Source organism: Cricetulus griseus (assembly GCF_003668045.3).
Source record: "Cricetulus griseus strain 17A/GY chromosome 1 unlocalized genomic scaffold, alternate assembly CriGri-PICRH-1.0 chr1_1, whole genome shotgun sequence".
NCBI lineage: Eukaryota > Metazoa > Chordata > Mammalia > Rodentia > Cricetidae > Cricetulus > Cricetulus griseus.
The window spans coordinates 167,806,448-167,825,024 of NW_023276807.1; the positions used below are offsets into that span (position 1 = coordinate 167,806,448).

The following is an 18,577-nucleotide window of genomic DNA, read 5'->3' on the forward strand; positions in this document are numbered from 1 at the left end:
CCAGGAGACGGGTAGGAGGCAGCGAGATAGGTCGTAGATCTTAGTCAGCCTGGGCTGGCTTACCAACCAAGCAGAGATTACCATGGATTCCAAGTCTACAATATTTGGACTCAAATCCAAGCTCTTACTTCTCTCAACTGGGCCTCACCATCAAAAAGTACATCCTTTGTGTTGTATTTTTCCTGTCTGTAAAATGGACTGATACTAGAACCTTCAGGGATGTTGCAGAGGTAATAATACAGAAGACTTGGAAGGAAATGTTGCAAGCATAATTTGTAAGAAACTCTCAATGAACATTAAGTGCTATTGTTATTTCTAGCATCACCACCATCGCTACTGCTCTAGGAATACCCCCACCTTGAATCTCACTTTCCTTGTAGGGTCTGGCTGGTCTTACCTGATTCCAAAAGTTACTTGAACATTGCAGATGAGCCATTTACTTCAGCTCCCAGACATTCTCTGATCAGAACTCCTGAACTTCGGGTCTGCAACCTGTGTGTTATACTTCACTTTGGACGGAAGACACATCAGATGGGAGTTTATTATACAGAAACTCATTTCTGCCTCTGTCCAGGCCTGGATTCCACTATGGATGCTTGATGGCCACATCCCTTAGAGCAGATTTGAATGGCATTTGTTCAGAATTGGTCCCATGACTTATGGTGGATTTCTGAGTCCAGCCAAGCCCATTAAAACAGGGCACACATAAAATTTCTTTTGAATAACATATTCCATCAGCAGCATGAGCAAGTGCCTTTCCCCTTACAATTGACATACACAAGCCTTCAGCAGTTAGGGCTGGTTTTAACCAATGTTTCTTGTTGTGGCTGGTCACCATCTTTTTTTTTAAGCCAATAGTAAGCTCTAGCTGTCCCATTTTCCTTGTTCGTCTTCTATCGATCTAAGCTAATCACTTAATTAGCCCAGGCAGGAAGACTTCTGTGGTGTTAAATAACTCTAAAACCCTACTGGAGATGCTCCAATGGCCTGATTGCATTTAACTTGCAGCTCATTTCCTCCAGAGTAAAACATGTTAAATGCAGGATCTGAATTCTCCGATGAAATGGTTCTACTTGTTTTTGGTAGGGGAGGGAATCCATTTATACTGCCTGTTTCCAAAATATGGGTTCTGACCTACCAGAACCAACATCAAAAAGAGGCATGGCTCTCCCTGGCCTGGAAGTGCCATAGAAGGCTAAAGGGAAAGGGTTGCTCTTGGGGTTCTGCTTGTGTGTGTGTGATAGGGCCAGTATCAGGTGCTGTGCTTTGTGGCATCTGTATTTATTTGCTTTGTGCTGCTGTGATAAAATACTCCGACCCAAAGCATCCTGGGGAGGAAAGGGTTAATTTCATCTTACACTTACAGGTCATGGTTTATCACTTAGAGAAGCCAAGGTAGGAATGCAAAGCAGGAGCTTGAAGTAGACACTGAAGCAGGGAAAATGGAGGAGTATTGCTCACTGGCTTGCTCCCAGGCTCATATTCAGCCACCTTTCTTACGTAGCCCAGACTCACCCACCTAAGGATGGTATTGCCTATAGTGGGTTGGGCCCTCCTGTATCAATTCACAGTCAAGAAAATGCCCACAGACATGCTCACTGGCCAAGCTGACAGAGGGAAGTCTTAAACCGAAGTTCTCTTTTCCCAATTATGTCAAGTTCACAACCAAGATTAGCCATCTCAAAATCCACCTTGTTTTGTAAGACAGGGTCTTTTACTAGGACGAGGGTCTTGCTAATTAGGCAATCCTCCTCAGTGTAGGCATTACAAGTGGGTGCTCACATGTCTGGCTTTTCAGTGTGGATTCTGAGGGTCATGCTCTAACACTTGACCAGCTGAGTCTCGCCCCACCTGAGGTTGGGGAACCTGGGTTCTGGCATGCACGCTTGGTGATACAGACCGAGTCTGCAGCATAACACCACAGCTGTCATGATGCCCCTCGAGCTGACAAACTTGTTTTTTTGTGATCTAGCTTCTGGCAAGGAAAAGAACATGAGCAAAGAAGGGGAGCGAGGAAAAAAGGAGGCTGCAAGGAAAATCAAAAAAGAGACTGAGTGGTCAGAGTTCTTGCAATGCTGTCATAATGTGAGAAGGCTGGAGGAAAATGGGGGAGCAGTCCAGGAAAGCCCCAAGAATTCTCAGAAGATTCCCACAGGAAAGGTGTGCTGTGAGTACTCAGTAAATGCACAAGGTATTGACGAAGACTGAACCTCAGCATAGAGTTAACTTTAACTATTCATATAGGGATGCTATTGAGCCTGGCCAGTGGGGACAAAGTGAAGAGTTCTCCCATGGGACACACACTGTGCCCTTTCTCCTCCATTTTGTGAAGCAGCTTAGCTTAGGGGAAAGAGGGAAGCTTCTCAAGAGGACCATGTATTCTTATCACACAACCTAAAGCAAGCCACAAACTCTCTAAGCCTCAGCCTCCTTGACTATACAAAGAAGATATTTTGTTACTGTGGATGGGTTTGCTGAACCCTGAATGTCACACATCTCCTAGTTTGGGGTATATGTAAGATGCTGTATCCACGTTAAAGAAAGGAGAAAGGAAGTAGATTGGTTTTGTGAAGCTTGTTTGATCTGAAGTTTTGGCAATCTCTACCATAATGCCTGCCGCAATGATATTCTGAAAGCAGTGTATATAACATAACAAGGAGGGAGGTATGATGTGACAGACAAGACCAAATTCCAACACATATCCCAACCACCTAGTGCAGGATCTGCTCTACTGAAACAAGGCCTGCTCTTCTCAGGTCCCTTATCTTTGCAGTTCAAACTAAACCAGAGTCTCTTGACACCACCTGGAACAAAGCACAGCCAGCAAGATAGCTTCTAAACAACAGGCCGTCCTTCTCATAGTTCTGGAAAAATGAAGTCCAAGATGCAGGTGCTCAAAGATTGTATGTTCAGTGAAGTCCCACTTGTAGTTCACAGATGGCACCATGTACTTTGGGGGTGTGATGAGGGTGGGCAGCTCTATGGGTAATCTTTGTAAGACATTGTATTCTCATGATCAAACCCTTCCCAAAGGCCCAACTCTGCCTGATCCTATCCCACTATTTCAATTTATGGACTAGGGTGGGGGATGTGGGGGGTGGATAATAACACAGTTCCACAGTAGGCCAGAGAAGACTCATGAGAAATTGGCAGAAACAAAGGAGGAACTTTGCAGGGCTTTGATAGCACAGAAAACATGGAAAACCAACCCAGGACTTGCAGTATGATTCAGCTAATTGTTCCTGTGACTAAATGCTTGTTCACCAGTGCTTCTGAGCCTGTGGGTGTAGAACAGAATTAGCTGCAGAGGCAAGAGCAGGCTTTCAAGTCCTACAGGCTACAAAAGGCAAAGAGTGACACATTTGAGCTCCATGATAGAGGAATGATTTTTTTATAGGGCTTTTGTTTGACTGACCAATCGGCAAACCTCCAGCTGGGGGATTTCTGGGTATATTCCCCATTCCCTCTAGTTCCCTGGTATTTTATCTATTGAACACATTCTTTTCAGATTACAGAGCTTCTAAGATCCAGCTAAGGGAAGAGCCATGATGCCCAGGCTTGAGGACTTAGGAGGCATTGCCAATCCCGGCCAGTGACTAGTCACTGTTTTGCAAAGACATGGAGCAAGATTTTCAACAAGATGCACTGAGTCTATTATTCAAGATCAGAAACAGCCCAGCGCTGAGCACCCTAAGTAGTAGTTTGATTAGAGGGCTTTGAAAGATAAACCCCTTTCAGATTCCTGGAATCAGTGAATGTACCCTTATGTGGGGAAGGGACTTTGCAGATAGAAGTATGTGAAGGTGCTCTTGTGATGATACCAAACGTCCAAGTGGCTATAAGGCTAAGACAGCTGTTCTAAGCCATGTACACACAGGGAGACAGGAGAAGAAACATGAAAAGACTGGCAGTGTGTAGACAGCAGCAATAGGAGACAGTCATGGAACAAGACTTCACCTACAGTCGGATTTGGGACTAATGTTGTCTAAGACTGTGTGAGGGAATAATCTAAGGTTTAAGCCACTTAGGTTCTGCAGTCACAAGATACCAAGGCACTGGGTGTGGCCAAAGCACTGTGTGTGTGACGATGTCAGGCTTGGAGTGGCCAATAAGCCAAAGGAAATTTTCAAAGAGGATTAGTGTTGAAAAGAAAAATGCTATTTTCAGACATTCGTTTCTGTGCTACCATTCACCTGTGCTAATTCTAACCCCCTTCTCTGAAATTTCAGAGCCAAGATCCACTTCCATAATTCCTTGCTTAAAGAATTTATCAAGTTGGAGAATGGCACAATTCCTGAATAGGTACTGAATGGTTTTTTTGCTCCTTCCCTTATATTCCCAGTATTCTGTGTGGGGCTGAGAGATAGCTCCATCAGTAAAATGCCTGCCACAGAAGTATGAGACCCTGTTTGAGTCCAGCACCTATGCTAAAAGTGGAGCATTTTAATCTGTGCCTATAACCAAGCACTTGGAGAGATAGAGACAGGTGAGGCCCTAGGTTTTGCTGGCTGTCCTGCCTAACATAATCAGTGAGCCCCAGGTTCTGGGAGAGACCCTGTCTCAAAAAACATAATGGAGAGCTTAAGATGGCTCAGGAGATAAAAGTCCTTGCTGCCAATCCTGACAACCAAAGTTTCATCCCCAGGACCCACAAAGTGGAAGGAGAGAGCCAGCTCCTGAAAGTTGTGCTCTGACCTCCACAAGTATACTGAGACAAGAAGGCACAACACACACACACACACACACACACACACACACACACACACACACACTAGATAGATAGATAGTTAGATAGATAGATAGATAGATAGATAGATAGATGATGTATAGATATATAGATGATAGATAAGAAAGAAAAGAAAAATTTCAAAACCACAAAACAATGCAAGATTCATGGGAAACTGCATTGTACTCGCTTGTTTCCCATAGCGACCTTGGCTATCTTGAACTCTTCCAACTTTGCTTTTGTGCTCTGGCAGCAGAAGAATTTGACAAAGGAAAGGTTTCTGTGCTATTATCTTACTCAGCCAACGACATTCTCTAATTCTCATCTCTACTATAACCAACTTTTGGCTCACAGGAAACATACTAGCTCCAAGGAAGCAACTTCTTTTATACCTTTTGGAGGTCCCAAAATATCAATTTTTAAGTCAGCCAGCAACACCAGGTAAATATTTTAGCTACCACTTTATTTTCATCCAGGCTAAGGGACAGTTTGGAAAAGGTCCTATTCTAAGTACATAACTGAGAAACTGTGGCAGGCTGTCATTGCTACTGTTTGTGAAGTTAGCCTGTCAGTCATCGTGATTGAAACATAACCCCAGTGGCTTCCACAAGTGCAATAAAATGCTTTGCAAAAGGCTGCAGAACCATGGGATGTAATAAAGTCTGCTCAGCTTCATTTCCAATGCTGCAGAGTCCAGAAGAGCGAGGCCCATTTCCTTATGCCTTGGGATTTGTTTGAGTTACTTTCATGCCTGGAAATGACAGAACATAAAAACAGACATTTAGTTAGAACCGGTAGCATTTCTTTTGCAGCATGGCAATAAACAAAATAGAAGTTTGTTTACTGTTAATCTGTTAGATTGCCGTTAACATTTTATGGAAGATGATATTGATGTGTGGGCAAGCTATATGAAATAAATGATTTCAGGCCTTTTGATGCCTACACTTATTCTCAGAGTTCACGCATTTCCCTTGCCCTTTGCCCATCGCCCACATCACTAAAGGTCAGCAGAATGGACCCTTGAGGTTCCACATTACCAATTCAAACTTATATATAGAGAAAACCAATTCAGACTTGTATGTACTACATGAGAAAGGCGTGCCAAACATTATCATTGTCTAAACTCTCTGCTGAGCTTAAAAACACAGATTCCTGGACTCTGCCCCCCCATTCTGATTCATCAGATCTATAGAGAGGCCAGGAATCTGTTTACAAACAAGTTTTCCATGTGAATGAGTAGAGTTTGGCACCTGGATCTGGGAAATCCAAAGCACTCTGTAGCTGGCAGATACAGCTTTACATAATGGCCAAGGTATCTTAAGGATACATACCAGGCCTCAAACATTTCTACTCACAAGGTTAAATAATGCCCCATCATTATCTAGCAAGAAGAAATTTCTTGGTGGTATAGTGGGGTAGTTTAGATCTAAATCCAGGTGACCATGGACATATATTATATAGCTTTCTCCCTGTCTTCATTGTTGCAGCCTTAATCCCTCTAAACTTCAATTCTTGGCCTCAGTAAAATGGGTGTAATTAGTAACTAGGATGACAGGGCTCAGTAGCCGGGAATAGAGTCACAACCAGAACAAAAGCAAAGTAGGAGGGGAAAGAGAGGGAAACTAAGAATTTTATTTCTTAAAATTTGGGTAAGGGAGATGCCTTGATAGAGGGAGACAGTACAGGTTCTGAGACAGGTATGGCACAGGGAAGTGTTAGGGAATCCACAAAGATGACCCCAACTAAGAATCCAGGCAGTGGTGGAGAGGCTGCCTTTGATGTCCTTCCCCTATAATGAGATTGATGACTACCTCGGTTACTATTCCTAGAGCCTTCATCCAGTACCTGATGGAAGGAGAAACAGGCACCCACAGCTAAACACTGAGCCATACTGCTAGAATCCAGTTGCAGAGAGGGAGGAGGGATGAGCAAAGGAACAAAAACTGTGCTGAAGAAACCCGCAGAAACAGTTGACCTGATCTAGTCATGAGAGCATGAAGACCTTAGTTGAAAGCTGGGGAACTAGAATTGGGCCAAACCAAGCCCTCAGAATGTGGGTGCCATCTAGGAGGCCAAGACAGTCTATGGGACCTCTAACAGTGGAGCCAGTGTTTATACCTGGAGCACAAATGGACTTTGGGAGCCCATCCCTATGGAGGGATACAATTGCAACCCAGATACAGGAAGGAGGGCCTGGGCCCTCCCCCAAATGATGTAACAGACTTCGACAGTCTCCTGTAGAGGGCCTCACTATCCCTAGGGAGGGGGTGGGGAGGGGGTTGGGGAGGAGCATGGGAGGATGGTGAGGAAATGGGGGGATGGATATGTAAATAAGAGTGCTTTTAGAATAAAAAAATTTTTAAAAGAAACTAAAAAAAATTGGGGGAAGGGTAGGGGAAAAGGTGCCATTTGTGGATTTTATTGAAGCATGAAAAATACAGACCCATGGCCCCGGGTGTGAAGAGCTAGCTCTCTGTTTATTTCAAGGGTCTGTTTAAGACTGACTTGGTCTATTCAAACCCACCTTGGTAAGGATACAAACATTGGTCTTTGGCATATAGGGGAGAATTTTCATGAGTCTAGAAACCCATTTCCTGCAAGTTGGTAACAAAGTCAGAGAGCAAAGGGTGTGTAATGATATGTCATCCCTTTGGGATCATGATACAGAGGCAGAGTCACTCCTGACATGGACAACTCTGGGCTTTCCTCTGAACACAGGGCTGTACCATGGGAAGGCGGGAAAGCTGGGTATTGAAACCAGCCAACTTGCTCTCCAGAGAAGAGCCTTGTCTTATTCTCACACGACCCTGGGACCATTTGCTGCTGTTCCTAGCACTGCTTGCCTTGTCTGGAGATATGGGTCATCTTCTGAACATTCATCACAGACTTCATCCTTGAACAATTATTGACTTTGAGTCAGAGGCACCCGTGCAGGCCTGAAAATGGATGTGCCCTCTCTTTTTTTCTGCCTTGCCTGTCTAGGGCAGATTTATGTCCTAGAAGTTTCTATCATTTTATTTTTGAACATTGTGGTCATGTTACTTCCACCACCTCCCATTTTCAGTCCAGCTCTATATTCTCTGGCTCTCCTATACCCCTTTCTCCACAGGAGGCTCTATCAGACCAATATCACTATTCTATAACTCAGCCTTCACACAGCCTTAGCATCTACAGGTCCTTCTGGCTTCTCAATGCCTCGTCTATGGTAGTTTCATTTCCATAGCTGGTTTGGAGCCTCGTGGGAAGCAGTGTCTGCCTTTCATACCCCAGACACTGGGTAGGCTGTATGTCTGTGATGGGGGAGGCATTGAACACACTTATTAAGGGCTTCAGGGTCTACATAAAGCACCCACAAATGTGCCTAGAGTATTGCAATGCTCCTCCTCTGTGGGACTACCTCTCTTGTTTGCCTTATCATTGTTTCTGCCATCTTTGTGATGAGTAAAGACTCAACACTCAGCTAAGCAGTGACAGTTGTGCCTCCACAGTGCAGAATGCAGGTGGGGACATTCCCTTCTCCCCATTTTCAATGGACAGTGTGTCCATCTTCACATCTTCAGTTTCCTTCCATGTCACCTCCACCACTGATGGTAGAGCCTTTCATTTTACCCAGGATGCCAGTCAAAGGATTTGCTGATAAGTAACCAAGGCTCCTAGGAGAGAGTGAGGAAATGAATGGTTCAAACCCTGATATGTTCTAGCCCACTTAGAAAAAATACTTTAAGCAAAGTGAGGCCAGGACACTGATCACAAAGAGTCAGACGAGATGACTATACACATAGGCTTCTGCAGGCAGAGAGCTCAGGGGCCATGCATGCCTGGATTTTCATGTCTAAGTTCTTAATAGACATGGTGTCAGGTGATGCTCCCCCTTCCACAAAAAAATATGCTTGATAGATGACAGGGGGCGATGACATTATATTGTCAGGGCACATTCTTCGGTAGTGAAAGGCAACAGAAGGAATTTTCCATTGCTGTCATAGTATGAGAAGATACATGGAAAAGAAAGCTATGGATTTGGAAGGGAAATTGAAAGGCCTTATGGAAGACCATCGTCAAAGTTTTCAAGAAAGACTCTAGAAAACTTTGCATACATGTCTCCCTGAAGCCCATGGAAGGTTTTGGAAGTTTTCTTGTGCTCTGTATATGGGTTAATGTACAGGTAAAATCACAGGTGCCACTGGGCTGCTGCTCTGTGACTCTGAACTGAACCTTGCTGACTTGTTGAATAATGTTGGCCAGTTCTCCATTACTGTAATGGATTCCTAAGATAAGCAATGTATGAAGTTGAAAGGTTTATTTGGGTTCAAAGTTTTGGAGAGTTTGTCTGTGATCAGTTAGGACTGTGGCTTTGGTCCATGGAAGTTAAAACACATGGCAACCTGGAAGCAAAAAAGGAGAAAAAAAGACTAGAGTCTTCCTGTGACTTCACAGGCCACTCAGTGGACCTCACCTGTGAGGTTCTATCACTTTCATATAATTATAATGCCAGTTTGGGGACCAAGTCTTTAGGGGACTTTGTAGGTCCTAATGGCATGTTCACCAAGCTCCAAAAACCTTTCTCCATGCCCTCTGAATTCATTTAAGGGAGTGCCTTTGCACCCAGTGTATCAAGGAGGCCAGTCTCTCTTGTTCCGACTTTTGTATGCTCAATCTAGGGGAGGTCCTCTTCAAAACTGAACCTGAAGTGACAAATTGCTGTCTCTCTCCTGTAGGTGAACCTGGGTGGGAGCTGCTCACAGGCAAAATACCCTGATAGTGTATAAAGGGAAGGCTCAGACTACAGAACACAATTGCCCTTTATCCTCTTTGCAGTAGTGGTGACACTCGTGGCTGCCTATTGTCATTAGCTAGGGAGGTGGAAACATCCCTGTGCTGTGCCCCTTCTGACTGATCTAGGGTGTGCAGAAACTGTGGAAGAGAATCACTAGACTTGAGAGTGACAAGGTCCTCATCTATCTCCATTCCTCACCTGTGCTTCCATTCCAAAACGTGTTCTGAGTGCAGTGTGGTTTACTGCTGAAGACAGAGTTTACAAAGAGTGTTTGTCTTCCTCACTCACAGGATTGGGGCCTTTACTGTCTTTGCAGGTAGTGACCCTTGTCAATGATGATTAATGACATGGTCTGTTTGGCTTTCTTACCTGGGCTGAGACAAAAGTGGCTTGTTATCTTCTGTGTGTACATGCACTTGTGTGTGCACACATGGAGAACAGAGATCAATGTCAAGTATTTTCTTCAATCCCTTTCCTTCCACCTTATTTTTGAGGCAGTATCACTCAGTGAAACTGGATCTCAGCAATTCCCTTAATTCTTACTGACCAGTGAGCCATACGGATGTCCCCTGATCTATTTCTCCCATCTCTACACCCTTGTGTTGAGATTTCAGGTGCATGTCATTACATCCAAATTTCTCTATGAGTATTGGGAATCCAAACTCAAGTCCTCATGCTTGCATGGCAAGTACTGACTGAACCACCTCCCCAGGCCCAGAACTAGTTTTTAAATTAGGAAACCACATTTACCAATAACAGCCCTGAGAGGCTCACAGAAAAACCTCTCTTTAAAAGGCTCTTCTTCTAAAATCTTACTTCCTAGCAGGCTAGTGAGGAGGCTGAGCAGTCACAGAAAGGCATTCTGCTCACACCAAAACAAGGTGAGCAATTTTCTAAGGGCAGGCCCCTTGACCTCTCTTCTTCAGCTTTTTCTTAATAAACTGGCCTTAAAAAATGTAGCAAAGAGCCGCTGATGGCAATGTGTTAAAGTAGGTGGGTAAAGGAAAAGCTGATGGAGAGATGCCAAGGTTCAGAGAGCTTCTCTGATTAGTATCTCTGAGACAGTACAATTACACTTCCATCGAGAGATAGCAAGGGTTCACTGCTCGAAACCCAGCAGCATGAGGGTGAAATCCAGAGACCAGGGCAACTTCCAAGCATGCTATCAGACTCCAAATTACTCCTCTGTCACAGCATGCTCCACATGCTGATTACTAACACCGCTTCCTGAGAAGACCAAGAGCTAATTAACTTCCTATTCAACAGGGTCCATTTCCCAGTCTGCAGGGTCATAAAAAAAACAGAATGCAGCCCTGGACCCCTCAGGGCCAAGCCTCTCAGGAAATAGGGTGCAGACAATTGTTCTCTGGCAAGGCTGGGGCTCACCCATCTTTGCTTAGACAGTGACCATGGACTTTAAGAATCAAACTCTGAGAATTGTAAACATACAAGGAAACCGAGCTGAAAGCCTGGAGCTCTAAGCTACATACTCTGGAATCCCCAGGGTTGTCTCCTCTGCAAATACAGAAGTGTTGGCTTTGAGCTTGGTAGTGGGCTTAGGAAGCAGAACAGGCTGGGAAACGCCCAGCACAGCTTGGGTACTTCCTGTTACTAATATAGATAGGCACCAAGGCACTGTCTGTTGCTATTTCTACCCCTATTCCTATCCCCATGTCTGTGGCATGCCCAGCAGGGACTCTCCCTAAAAGACCCCATCCTTTCCTCAGGGCTTCTGAAGAACACATGCTTTGTCTCCAGATCATCTGCTGATATTATACTTCTCTGCAAACGAAAATGAAAGAGGGACTACTTTCTAGTCACTTGTATCTTGCAGGAGATAAACTCATTTTGAGTAATTCTCCACAATGGGCAATGCTTTCAGGCTCTGCAAATGGGCAAAGAGGAAGCTAAAAGGCACACAAGCTTTGTCATTTCCTGTTTTTGATGGCTTCCTCTGGTGTTGCTTTTGAGGGTGACCTTCTTCCAGCACATTCTCTAGCTCTAACTCACGGTCTTCTGCTATAATAGCGTTTAGAGCCAAGCATGGAATAGACTACCTTTGATAATTAATGCTCTGAGAGTTTGCTGAGCATGTCATTTAATTAATGGTACTTGTGTCTGGAGTGTATACAACTCTGGAGCTGGATAGAAGGCACATTCTCTGAGAGACTGTGGGCACCCACTCAAGAATCATCACACAGTTTATAAGGTTTTGGCACTGTCAGATGACTAATGGGTTAAAGATGTGGGGTTTTTTCTCTTTCTTCACGATTTAAAAGAACTGGTGCTAATGATATTATGTTCTTTTTCCTCATGAGTCCAGATTTTAATGCAAATAAATCCTCTGACCAATAGATGAAAGCCTATTACCTTAATCAGGACAGTCCAACAAAATCAAGAGAGAACCTTAAATGCTTGATGTTGAGCATGAGGCAGGAGGTCAGAAGTTCTACCTCAGTCACTCACAAGTCAGCCAGCATAAATTACAATTTAATTCATCTTGGAACCAAAAGCCTAAGGGGTGAGGGGGCTGGAGAGATTGCTCCCTAGTTAAGAGTGCTTGTGGATCTTGTAAGGTACCTAAGTTCTGTTCTCACCATCCACACTGGGCAGCTCACAACTACCAATAACTCCAGATCTAGGACGTCCAACATCTGACCTCTAAGGTCACATCCTCATAGTTAATTATTTTTTTAAAGAAAATGTTTATTTTAAACAAGATGAAAGATTGAAACTGAAATAAAACATGGGTGAAGTATGAACAGAGACTTTTCCATACCACCTGCTTTTCCTGAAAATCTAGTCTCTGGAACCCTAGACCAAAGGCTGTAATCTTTAAGCTTCTCAGTGGGGACATTAAAGCTGGTGGTACCATTCCTAGGAGAGATAATTGCTTCCTTTTGGGGACTCAAGGGTTATTTTCCCCTAGGACATATCATTACATCAGGGATACAAAAGTTCAAGTAAACATGCCCTACACCAATCCAGAAGTCCATCTATAGAGAAAGAGACAAGGACCAGAGTTAGCAGTATGCCTTCTTTTCCTCAATGTGGTACCACTCCCCTATTCATGGGAGGTTGTAGTTAAGGCATGAAGGGACTAGGAACATTACCTTAGATTGGGCATTTGGGGAAATTTTTCTAAGTGGTTGATATTTAAGTCCCATATAGAAAGGGGGGAAGAAGAAAGGAAGGCTATTCTAGGAGGAAGGATGCCCATGCTTCATGGTCCCCTAGGGTAGGCAAGTGTTTGATGTGATCCTGTACTAGCAAGAAAGGGGAAAATAAGGAAAGAAATTATGGGGACTGTTGCGGGGCATAAAACAGGACTTTCAGCTCCATCTTCCAAGTCTCGTGTGATCTTTCCCTGACTCACTCTCAAGTGTGGTGGAAGATCATGACCTTGCTCTACATTTAAGGATATTGACCCTAACTTTATTTTCTGTTTTAATGAATTCTTTCTCTCGTGTGACCTTGGTTGAGCTAGAGAATAGAGATTTATTTTAAGAGTCAGATTTAACAGCTTACATATGATAGTCTATATAAAGAAATGGTATTTTTAAGTGTAGTATTCTAGAATTCAATCTTACCCAGAATGAGGGAGTTCTCATGTTATTTTTTTTTTCACAAAATGCTTTTCTTTTGAATCTTGCACTATTTCAAACTTCCATTGAGTCTCACTCTTTTAAAACATTAATGAAGTTGAAGCTCTTAAGAAATTCCTGAATCAACAACAGATCTTTGAGGACAGTTAAGCATGCAAGACTTTCATGAGAGTGTCAGGAAAAAAGGCAACTTTACAATGTAGGTGTGGTCCTCGGCATACTGGTAACTCCAAGACTTGTACAATCCATGGAGACATGAGCTAATACAGGAGGGAGAGTTTAGCCAACTCCTCAGAGCTCTCCAGAGATAAGGCTGGTGCTTTCTAGAAAGTTCCCCTTTTTGGGATCTGTGACTTGTGGTCATTGTTTCTAATTAAAAGATGATTTGAGCACCAGCATGAACCCTGAGTTCTTCAAGACAATACCACAGCAGCGATTTGCAGTTTGGAACAGCTTTAAACTTTGCTTCATTGTAGCAAGAAACAGAACTTTCGTGGATGGAAAATTGGCGAGAGCATTTTATTACATTCAAAGTCGTTTTTGACTATCTTAAAAGAATGAAAATGATCTACTACTTTTTATAGGCCTCCTTGACCTAAAGATACCTGCTTGTAAAAAAGAATCCTTAATTGAGCTCTTTTTATGCTTAATTATTACATGATCAATGCACTGACTTCCACTGTTTGAAAAAAAAAACTCTTAAATACCCATCAAAAATGATTGGCTAATACTAGATAGATCATGAATTGGCTTTGGGAGGGCATGTAATGGGGGTCTGGGGGACTAGAGAGTTGATGGGGGAAGTACTTCTGTGTATGTTTATCTTATTGATTGTTAAATAAAATACTATTTGGCCAATAAAACGGCAAGTTAGGCAGGACTAGGAGTCAAAGAGGATTCTGGAAAATGTAGTAGAGAAGTGCTGATCCAGGCAGGAAGTGACATAGCAAGGAGACTCATATTTAAGCGAAGGAGAAACAGGAAGGGCCTTCTTTTCCCCTCTGCTCCTGCTCCAGCAGCACGCGATATGATCCACCAGCAAGGAGGGATACCAATAAGGCGTCCAATAAGATAAGTCTTATAAAATATATAGGTTTATAATAGTTAAGACTGAGCTAACAGATGAGAATCCTAGTCATTGGCCAAGCAGCATTGTACCTAATACAAGTTTCTATGTATTCATTTAGGCCCTAACTCAGGCGGGCGGCTGGCATAAAGCTCACACGTGGTGGTGGGGCTCAGACGGCTTTTGGCAGAAAGATTTATAGTAACAGAGAGTGGCAGATAGATATGACTGATACAAAGTCCACTGGTTTGTGGTGTGATAAATGAAAGAAGTCAGTTGGGTCAGCATTGTGAACAGTGTACCATGCACACACCTTGCTCTTGTGGTCACCCTACTCCTTCAGAGTTATTTCCAGCTCTTATTGGACAAGGAATAACTTGACCTACTGTGCCTAAGACTGTTTGGTTTCCAAGGAGTTCTCAGACAATAGTTTGTAATTGAGTTATGGAGACTCACATTTAAAAGTATCCCTAGGAAAATAGCCATTTGTGTTCTTGATATGACCAGGAATCTTTTGATAGCAAGCCACATGTCCCAATGTCAGATTTTCCTGTGGATGAAAAGTGGTTCAGCACCTTTTCAACAGCACTGGACCTCCCCTCTTTGCTTCTTGGCTCCTTACTTATGGAGGATTCTCCTGCCTCTGGTTTCTCCCAGTGATGAGTGGGATGACTTCTCGAAGCTTGCAGTTGTTAACACCCTAGTTGAGGGCTTCTGGCTCTGTGTTAATACATCCATGGAAGGGAAGGTCTCTAACTGGCCTGGCGAGGGTCGAATTCTAGAACTGTGCTTTTCATATGGAATTGGTAGTTCCTAAATCAAACTTCTGCTATGTTCCATCCCATTCCTATTATGTGATTAATTCTTTCAATGATCTTCTATATGTTGTCACATCCAGGAAATGGCAGATTCTCTAAGACCCTATCTAACTGAAAGATCTTGAGTGGAGCCTCTGGAAGCTCCCCCTGACTTAACAATGCAGTATCTAGTGTATTGTCATCAGTGGTGATGAGCTGTGTCTTATTCCTGGTTATCTAATGAAGTGTGAGCTTTCCAGTTTGTTCTTGGGGATTTGGGGCAGTACTACCTCCCTAGCAGATGACTGTGATGATGGCTAAAGTGACATACAGGAGTCATCAAGTGTTGGCTTTGTTCCTGAAGTTAATGAAGAAGCAAGAATAAAGTATATCTTGCTCCTCTGCTCCATTGTATAATTCTAGCCTTTGGTTAGCTAGGATTCTATAGGGGCAGATGTTTCTCTAAAGACAGACCAATTGTGTTGTGAAGGCTAAATAAGGGCTCTGAAGTCAGATAGTCTGAACCTTGAACTTCCAGGGTTCTTGAAGCCACATAGCTGCCTTCAGCCTCCATTTCTGCTATGAAAGCTAGGGGAGGCTGGAGAGTCGCTGAGGGATTTAAGATTAAGTCTATGAAGTGCTTAGAACAAGTCGTTCATAATAAGCGTTCCGTAAGTGGCATCATTAAGAATTATTACTACTAATAAAGTGTCCTATCTGTAGTGGCCTCCATTCTTCACTTTTAAAATAATGATGAGTTTGATCAGTGTAGCTTCTTAAAGTCGAGGAGGATGATGGCCAGGTGGTATGGTCAACTCTCCATGTATTAGCAATTTGTCTGCAAAGACGCCGTGCAACAATTATTCTCTTGGCTTAAGCTGACATGTAACAATTGAATACCTAGCCAGCAATTAAACCATAGAGTAAAGTCAAGTTATTCCTTTCCTTTCCCCATTTATTATTATTATTGCTGTTGTTATTTTCCCACTTGTCTTATTATTCTGTTTCTTTTTCTTGAAATATGATATACACAGAGAAAAACTGCAGATGGCTTGCATCTGGCTAACAGAATTAATATAATAGACTAAAATGCATACCTTCCTACCATCCATGGCATGAAATAGAACATTGCCAGTGCCCACCCACCCCAGGCCACATTGCCCCTTTCCCTTCCCATTTCATTCCCACGGCCTGACCTCTGTAGTGATTGTTCCATGCTTTCCCTTCTAATTTTACCATCTCAGTGAGTTATCTGTAAGCGTCAGAACATAAAAGGTTGCCTGGTTTAGGGACTTAAAATGAAGGTGACCACAGGTTTGTGTTCTCTTCTGTAGTTCTGTTGTCCCATTTGCTTACAAGCACTAGATAGGGTCTGTCTGCAGAAGCTTTGATGACTGCAGTAAGTATGTCTGGCATTTCATTCTGCTCTAAGCTACATTTTGGGGATGACTGACAATGGACCATTTTATCATTCCTTTTTAGGAGGTGTGGAGGGCTCTTGACCTTTTCTTGCTGAGTTTGGTACCTTGATAGTTACAGTCTTTTCCTCTAGCAAAATCTCCACACTGTCTTTGAAACCTTTGTTGCTTTATATTGTACATTCTGAATTAAAATTTACCTGGATCCAAGATTTATATACAATGTGAGATAGGCCTTCACTTAATTAATGTTCTGACTGGATATGCAATTTTGCTAGAACCATTAGCTAAGAAGTCTTCCCTTTCCCTGGAGTCCTGTGGTATCATTTCCCCATAAGTCAAGTGTTCATATGTGCTTGTATCTCATCCACCATCCTAGTTTGTTCCATCAGTCTACTTATACATGTGTCAATACCTTCCTTGCTCCGGTCTTGCGCCCTTGTAATAAATAAGTCCCAATATCTTGTAGAATAAGCCCTGAAGTGTTTCTAACATTTTTTTAGGTTTTCTTGCTACAATGCTACAAAGAGTTTAGGATCAACTTGTCACCTTTCAACAAAACCAAACCATGGAAATTGTGGTTTGTATCCCACTGAATTCAAAAGCCAACTGAAGAAAATTAAGTTTTCACAAACCAGCCATAATCTTCTGTTTATTTAATTCATTTTTAGTGCTTCCTAATATTTTATAGTTTTCTGTCTAGAAGATTGCATATCTTTATTTCTAAATATCTGATTTTTATGTTAACATAAATGATAAAATATTTTCTTTTCTAATTTTCAGTAGAGAAATTGAAACCATGTGTATTGTTTTTATATTTGGAATTCCTTCTAAATGTATTGATTAATTCTAATCAATTTTCCATATATCCTTGGGATTTTGTGAGTATATCACCATATTGCTCACAAATAATGACAGTTTTATTAAACTCTCATTTATTGTGTGCTGGGAGCACATTTTATAGTATAAATGTCAACAGGGATTATTCTGATATCATTTTCAATCCCAGATTGACAACCTATCACCATTACTTATAAATTCCCTTTCAGCTTTCCTAGAACTTTGGTATTTATGTGGATGGTATTTCGTTTGTAATTTAATCCACATCTCCTGAGCTGATCCTCTCATTTTCTTTTTGACTAATCTGAGGGAAAACATTATTTAATAGTCTACCATGATGTAGAAGTCATATTGATCAATACATATTAACCTTTTCATAACTATTTGAACACATAACCTATGTGTGTCTGTACACCACCTCTTTGACATCATTTTGGGCTTTGCCCCCAGCCCCCCGCCATCAGGCCTTGCATTTGATATTTGTACTGCTCCTCTTTGGTTTATTTGCAGGCAACTCATATAGTAATTGGGCAGCAAGAGAATTCTTCTTTCCTTTCCGTTCATGCTCTGGCAGAATTTAAGTATGATTCTTATTTTGTTGCCCAGATTGGGAGGCTATACCAATACATTTATCTAGGCCTGACAATTTTTAAAATAAGTTTGAGCTCCCTAATAATTATCAAATTATTCATATAATCTTTTTTATCTAATGAAAGTTGGACAAATTTTATCTTTCTAGAAACTTTACTATTTAATCTAAACTTTCAAATGTATTGCCCTGGTGTTATTTCACACCTTCTCTTTCTCTTTTTAGCAACTATAATAACTATATAGAAGTTTGGTGTTTTTTCTTTTTAACTTTGGATTTCCTTGGTGATTTCTCTTTTAAAAAAATCAGGGTTTTGCATATTTGAACTTTTTATTTGATTGTATGTGTGTTTACTACTGTATTACCTGTTTTTAGTATCTGCTTATGCATATTTCTCTAACTGTTCAGAATGTTTTCTAAAATGGTTCTTGGATATTATTTTATTCAGTAAGTTCATTAAGTAATATTTTTATTTTTTATTCTTTTTATTTTTATAATTGTAATTAGATCAATTTTAAATTAGAAACAAGCTTCTTTTACATGTCACTCCCAGTTCCCTCTCCCTCCCCTCCTCCCTTGTCCCCCCACCCCGTATTCCAATCCCTTTCTGCTCCCCAGGGAGGGTGAGGCATTCCATGGGGGATCTTTAGAGTCTGTCATCATTATGTATTAATTAAAAGCAAATTATCCTCTAAATATTTGCTTAGTTGTCTACAAGTTTTAGCTGTCTTCATTTAGCTCAGAATAGTTTCTATTTTTTGT

General features: G+C 42.0%; 1 protein-coding gene across 1 annotated transcript in view; it reads right to left on the reverse strand.

The window, feature by feature from the left end:
* Window positions 1–5,170: 5,170 nt before the first annotated feature.
* Fhit (fragile histidine triad diadenosine triphosphatase) overlaps window positions 5,171–18,577 on the reverse strand; it is a 282,794-nt gene continuing 269,387 nt past the window's right edge. Inside the window, exon 5 of the mRNA XM_035453064.1 lies at window positions 5,171–5,477. Coding sequence (XP_035308955.1) covers window positions 5,472–5,477 — 6 coding nt within the window. The 3' untranslated portion in view covers window positions 5,171–5,471. The remainder of the gene's footprint in view (window positions 5,478–18,577) is intronic.